Raw genomic sequence first — 7,040 nt, 5'->3', positions numbered from 1 at the left:
AAACTCTGAACCATGAAGAGTGATCTTTATTTGGCAGTTCTTTTTTGTTTTGTTTTGTTTTGTTTTTTGAGACGGAATCTCGCTCTGTCACCCAGGCTGGAGTACAGTGGCGTGATCTCGGTTCATTGCAACCTCTGCCTCCCAGGTTCAAGTGATTCTCCTGCCTCAGCCTCCCGAGTAGCTGAGACTACAGGCGCACACCACCATGCCCAGATAATTTTTGTATTTTTAGTAGAGATGGGGTTTCACCATGTTGGCCAGGATGGTCTTGATCTCTTGACCTTGTGATCCGCCCACCTTGGCCTCCCAAAGTGCTGGAATTACAGGTGTGATATTTGGCAGTTCTAAAACTGAGGATGAAAGCCAGAGAGCAGGAGGGTGAGGGGGGAAGGAACCAAAGGTGAGAACTTGGCAGCATCTGAGACTGGCCATGAGGGGAAGGAAGGAGAGAATGTGGATAGCATTGCTTGAGCATTGGGACTGCGATGCTCAGTCCGTTGGAAAACAAAGAGGAAAGGACCAGGAGGAAAGCAAAGGCTGGAAATGGGGAGTGATGTGGGGCGGGGCACAGGGGCAGGGCTGCTAACTGAGGCAGGAGGTTCCTAGAGAAGATAGAAACAACACTTACGTCTGAGCAGGTGTCTGGTTTACTGGCAGGATCTCAAGGAAGGATTTAATCGTGATTCAACTTCAGGCTTGTGGCAAGAAGGTGCAAAAGATTTTAAGAAACATGGAGACCAGGTTCACTTTTCTGCTTAAATCAAACTGATCCTTATCTCTTATGTTTCTGTAATACTAGTAAGCAACAGCACGTTCAATGGCTGTTATGTTTATTTATGAGAGTAACTGAAAAAACTGTTTTAAGCCGATAAATTTACATTATCCCGGAAATGTGTGAATTCATTCTCTTGGCTTCCTACAGTCCACAGAGTTCTTTGACCTCATGAACATGAACCCTGAAATTAGGACCCCTGGCTTGTTGTCTGTTGCCCAGCAGTCTCCTGGAGATGCTCTGCTGGGCAGGCTTCTGGTGTTCTGATGCCTTAGCTGGGTCTGAGCAGGACTGGCTACATAATTTGCAGGCCCCAGTGCAAAATGAAAATGCAGAGCCTCTTTTCAAAAGGATTACGAATTTCTTTCTTTCTTTCTTTTTTTTTTTTTTTTTTTTGAGACAGAGTCTTGCTCTGTCAACCGGGCTGGAGTGCAGTGGCACGATCTTGGCTCACTGCAGCCTCTGCCCCTCAGGTTCCGATGATTCTCCTGCCTCAGCCTCCTGGATGGCTGGGATTACAGGCGCACGCCACCACACCCGGCTAATTTTTGTATTTTTAGCAGAGACGGGGTTTTGCCATGTTGGCCAGGCTGGTCTCGAACTCATGACCTCATGTGATCCACCCTCCTCGTCCTCCCAAAGTGCTGGGATTACAGGTGTGAGCCACTGTGCCCGGCCGAGAATTTCAAGATGGAGATGGCAGGGCATTAAACCAAGCACAGGGGCCTTCCAAGCACAAGTGAGGTTGGCTCCTGCATGGGGTGTTATAGCAAACCTCAGGCAGTGAGTAGGCTGGGGGCAAGGCAGGTGGGCTGGGCCTCTCTCAGGTTTAAAGCAGCCAAACCAGGAGGCAAGACTTTGCAGAGGAGCCAGGGCTGTGTTGAAATGACAGCCCTGGGCTCTGGCAGTAGGATCCCTAGCCCTGCCTCCCATGCAGGCTGCGCCAGCTGGCTCCTCCACTCCTGGGCTCCCCAAGCTTTTCAGGATGTGCTGGTTTGGTCTTGGGTGGTGTCAGAGAGACGCAGCAGGAAAAGGATCAAGTGGGTGGGGATTGTGGAACATTCCTGAGAAGAACCAGGGAACATGAGGGCTCCAAATTACTCTCCCCAAAACAACAACAACATGGCCTCTCTAACTATCCCCTGCCTAAATGTGCCTCTTCCTGGAGCTGCTTGGGGCTGGCTGTATAGACAGAAAATACAGAAATCAGAGACAAACTCAGTGTTGATGGTCTAGACAGACCGTAGGATCACAGGCTTTGGAGTCAGACTAGCTGGTCTGGTTCTGATCCCAGTGCTGCCACTAATTAGCTGTGGCATCTCAGGCAAGCTTCTTAACCTCTCTTGGACTCTGTTTCCTCCTCTGTAACATGGTGTAATAAAGCCTACTTCAGGAGAAGGCTGTGAGAAGTGTGAGAGTTAATATAGGTAAAGTGTGTGGTAGCCATTCAATAGCTCTGTGATCTTGCGTAAGTTATTTAATCTCCATAAAGTATAAAACCAGGATAGGACCTACCTCCAGGACCATTCATTTAATCTATTGACCATTACTGAGCACTGTGCCAGGTCCTGGAGATACGGAGTTGTAAGGTTTAAATGAAATAACAGAGGCACTGGGCTTGGCACGGGACCTAGTAGACGGTAAACACCCAATAATAAAGAATAGTAGGCCAGGCGCCGTGGCTCACACCTGTAATCCCAGCACTCTGGGAGGCTGAGGCGCGCAAATCACGAGGTCAGAAAACTGAGACCATCCTGGCTAACACGGTGAAACTCCGTCTCTACTAAAAATACAAAAAAAAGAAAATTAGCCGGGCGTGGTGGCAGGCGCCTGTAGTCTGAGCTACTCAGGATGCTGAGGCAGGAGAATGGCGTGAACCCGGGAGGCGGAGCTTGCAGTGAGCTGAGATCGCGCCACTGCACTCCAGCCTGGGCGACAGAATGAGACTCCGTCTCAAAAAAGAAGAAGAAGAAAAAAGAATAGTCATGAACTGTACCAAAAAATGACTATTTCTTAGCTATTGGCTTTGACTATGATTTCAAATTTAGAGCTAGCCTCAGCCAGGACAAGGAGGTGCTCAGTGGTACCAGATCGTTTCCAGAGTCCCCCGATTCAGAACACGCCTCACTCCCCTGTAACCTGCCCATGGAGAGCTAAGAGAGAAATAGTTTTTTTTTTTTGCATAATTCATGACTATTCTTTATTATTGGGTCTTTATTGTCTACTAGGCTCCGTGCCAAGCCCAACACCTGTATTGTTTCATTTAAATCTTCCAACTCTGTGTCTCCAGGGCCTGACACTGTGCTCAATAAATGTCAGTTGATTAAATGAATAGTCCTAGAGGTAGGTACTATTATCCCCACTTTACAGTTTGTAGAGATTAAATAACTTACTCAAGGTCACAGAGCTATTGAATGGCTGAGCCAGAACTTGAACCTGGGTGAGTCCACTTTCAAAACCGTGAGTATTTACTTACCACAGTATACTGCTACGACTTAGAAAATAAGACTTAAGGCCAGGCGCGGTGACTCATGCCTGTAATCCCAGCACTTTGGGAGGTCGAGGCGGGGAATCACAAGGTCAGGAGATCGAGACCATCCTGGTTAACATGGTGAAACCCTGTCTCTACTAAAAATCCAAAAAAAAATTAGGCGGGCATAGTGGCAGGCACCTGTAGTCCCAGCTACTCAGGAGGCTGAGGCAGGAGAATGGTGTGAACCCGGAAGGCAGAGCTTGTAGTGAGCCGAGATTGCGCCACTGCACTCCGGCCTGGGTAACAGAGTGGGACTCCATCTCAAAAAAAAAAAAAAAAAGAAAAGAAAAGAGAAGAAAAAGAAAAGAAAAGAGAGAAAGAAAAAAAATAAGACTTAAGGCCAAGTACAGTGGCCCACGCCTGTAATTTCAGCACTTTGGGAAGCCAAGGCAGGTGGATCACCTGAGGTCAGGAGTTCAACACCAGCCTGGCCAACATGATGAAACCCCGTCTCTACTAATAATACAAAAATTAGCTGGGCGTGGTGGTGCATGCCTGTAATCCCAGCTACTCGGGAGGCAGAGTCAGTTGAATCGCTTGAACTCAGGAAGCAGAGGTTGCAGTGAGCCGAGATCGTGCCATTGCACTCCAGCCTGGGCAACAAGAGCAAGACTGTGTCTCCAAAAAAAAAAAAAAAAGAAAGAAAAGAAGACTTAAGATTCAGGAAATAAATACCCTTGCCTGAAAGAGGAAACCCACGAGCATGGAGTCACGCTAAACTGAAACAGGCAGCATGCCCTTGTTCAATATTCAGCATCGATAAAAGAAAGAGAAAACACTGGAACTGGTTATGCTGAAATCGAAAAAAATACACAGCACTTTTCTCATTATATCAAGGAATCAAGGGGACAAAATGGTAAAGAAAGTAAAAAACTAGGAATTCTAATAACACACTTGAGCTCTTTGAGCATGTCTAGTTAAGAGCACAGTCTCGGCCAGGCGCAGTGGCTCACGCCTGTAATCCCAGCACTTTGGGAGGCAGAGGCAGGTGGATCACGAGGTCAGGAGTTTGAGACCAGCCTGGCCCATGTGGTGAAACCCCGTCTCTACTAAAAATACAAAAACATTAGCCCGGTGTAGTGACACGCGCCTGTAGTCCCAGCTACTCAGGAGGCCGAGGCAGGAGAATGGCGTGAACCCAGGAGGCGGTGCTTGCAGTGAGTGGAGATTGCGCCACTGCACTCCAGCTTGGGCGACAGAGCAATACTCTGTCAAAAAAAAAAAAAAAAAGCACAGTCTCTGGAGTCAGGCATATCTGGATTTGAATTCTACCTCTGCTACTAACTACCTGTGTGACCTTAGGCAAGTTATTTAACCTCTTTAAGTATCAGTTTCCTCATCAGCAAAACAGAACACCCCTCCATAGGGTTGTTGTATGGGTAGATGAGATAATGTATGTAAATCACTTAGCACAACAGTCAGCATATAGTCATTGATCAAGAAATATTTGTTTCTAGTAGTACTAGTATTCCTTTCTCTTTCCCCATTCTAAAATCAAATTTTGACCAAATAACCGGGAGAAATTGATTCCAAGAGACATGACAAGTCAGGATGGTTTTTAAAGCTGTGGAGTTTTAAACCAGACTCACTGCTCTATCTACAATTGAGAGTTATTCCAAACAGACTTCTCTTTGGAGGCAACCTCAGTACAGTTTGGCCCACATAGTAGACATGTTTTAGATTACTTCAGAGGCCAAGTTAAATGACACATTCCCCTTTTTGGTCTTCATCCAGATGACTTAATTCTAACCCTCTTAATCCCATGCAAAGTTCAAGGCAATCAGATGTACATTATTGTTGAACCATTTATAACTTAGGAGGTTTTTCTTTTTTTTTTTTTTTGACATTGCATTGATTGAGGCTTTGCACATTCCAAATTGAACTCCACCATCAACACACATGCACACCACACACACACACACACACGCACACACCCTACAACTCCTCCCAAGCAACATAGTCCAAGAATGCAAATATAGCTGACTACAAGCAGATGGAATCACTACCTAACTATACTCCTCAAGCTTGGGCAGATAAACATTTCCCAATGATGAACAAGCCATTGGAGCTCAGACTTGGCACCTGGGTTGACCCCCAGCTCCACCCTTCCTCTAAGCTACTCTTGAAGCCATGGCAGAAGAATGCCACAGTGGGGTAGCCCCTGTCAGAGGAGGAAATCCCAAATGGAAGCTTCTTTCAGAATTTCCAGGCTGCAGGAAACAATGAAATTCAAACATTGGATAACTCTTACTCATCAAGAGGGTCCTTTAATGGTGGAATGGGTTCAACACATTCTTCCCCTTAAAACTTTTCCTCATTGGATTAAATCCACAGCCTGAGGTTTTCAAGCTCTTCAACTGGTCCTACTTCTCAAGCCAGCCAACCTTATCTTCCTCAGCTCACTAAAATGAACATTCTGCTTTAGACTGGCTCACCTTCAAAGTGACCCCAATTCCAACAAACACTCCCCAACCCATGTCCTTCATCTGCTCATTTATCCACATATCCATTCAGTAAGAATTTACTGAGCACCTATTATGTGCTCTGCACTGTTTTTAACACAGAAGGACAATGGTTTCTATTTTCCAGGTCCACAGCCTGGTGGGAGAAACACTACCGGGTGCCAAGGGGCATGCCAGAGAGGTCTACAGAGTCTTCTCTCAATGGGAACTTGTTTTCCCCCCATGATATGCCTCATATCACACACACATGCACGCTCACACACACCTACACACAACTCTAACCTACACTGGTTTCTTCATCTTTTTGCACTTTTTTTTGAAACAGAGTCTTGCTCTGTCACCCAGACTGGAGTACAGTGGTGTGATCCCGGCTCACTGCAACCCCCACCTCCCAGGTTCAAGCAATTCTCCTGCCTCTGCCTCCCGAGTAGCTGGGATTACAGGCATGCGCCACCATGCCTGACTAATTTTTGTATTTTTAGTAGAGACGGGGTTTTGCCATGTTGGCCAGGCTGGTCTCGAACTCCTGACTTCAGGTGATCCGCCCGTCTCAGTCTCCCAAAGTGCTGGGATTACAGGCGTGAGCCACTGTGCCCGGCCTGACACCCTTTCTAGAGTCTCTGCAGCAAGTCTCTGTGGTGTATAAACCCATGAAGAAGCACCTGAGTATACGTTGCTTTGTGGTGTTCTCTAATTACCTCCTACAAACGACTTCTCGCCATCCCTCATAATCATAGATAGAGGTTAAATTCTTCACATTGCCTTGCACTTTCCTGAGCACAGAATGAGCACCTGGGTAACCCCTTGGCCTGCTGATCTTTTCTCCATGCTGCAGCCAGAGTGATCTATAGAAAACACAGACATCATCCCCTTTCTTAAAAAACCTTCATTGGATTTCTTGCTCTGAGGATAAAGATGAAAATCGTAACACAACCAGAGGCGCTGAGCCTGGTCAATCCCGTCTGCCTCTCGCAGCGCCCTGCTGTGCTCTCCCAGCTATCAGTTCCCTCCTTGGGGCTTTTGCAACCCTGCCTGGAACCCTCCCCACTCCCTTCCCCATTTTGCCTTCTGAATCTTACTCATCCTTCATATTTCAGCTCAAGCAGCCCTCCCCTGGAAACCCTCCTACATCTACCAAATGAGATCAAGTTCCTCTTTGTCTTTTGACTCCATGAAATTGTTTATTTCCTTAAGAGCATTTATCTCAGTTGTAATTAAACCTTAATTAGTGGGATGATTTGATTAATGACTGCCACCCCACTAGGTTGTAAGC

The 7,040-nt window shown here is 46.6% G+C and overlaps 1 protein-coding gene across 1 annotated transcript in view; it reads right to left on the bottom strand.

Moving 5' to 3' along the window:
• FBXO7 (F-box protein 7) overlaps positions 1-6,496 on the bottom strand; it is a 20,099-nt gene extending 13,603 nt beyond the window's left edge. The window contains exons 1-2 of the mRNA XM_033233941.1: positions 6,466-6,496; positions 5,109-5,117 (exon numbers count right to left, since the gene is read on the bottom strand). Of these exons, the coding sequence (XP_033089832.1) occupies positions 5,109-5,117; positions 6,466-6,496 (40 nt within the window). The remainder of the gene's footprint in view (positions 1-5,108; positions 5,118-6,465) is intronic.
• Between the last annotated feature and the right edge of the window lie 544 nt (positions 6,497-7,040).

Source organism: Trachypithecus francoisi, unplaced genomic scaffold (genome assembly GCF_009764315.1).
Source record: "Trachypithecus francoisi isolate TF-2019V2 unplaced genomic scaffold, Tfra_2.0 Lachesis_group14, whole genome shotgun sequence".
NCBI classification, from domain to species: domain Eukaryota; kingdom Metazoa; phylum Chordata; class Mammalia; order Primates; family Cercopithecidae; genus Trachypithecus; species Trachypithecus francoisi.
This window is presented reverse-complemented; position numbering and strand designations above follow the sequence as displayed.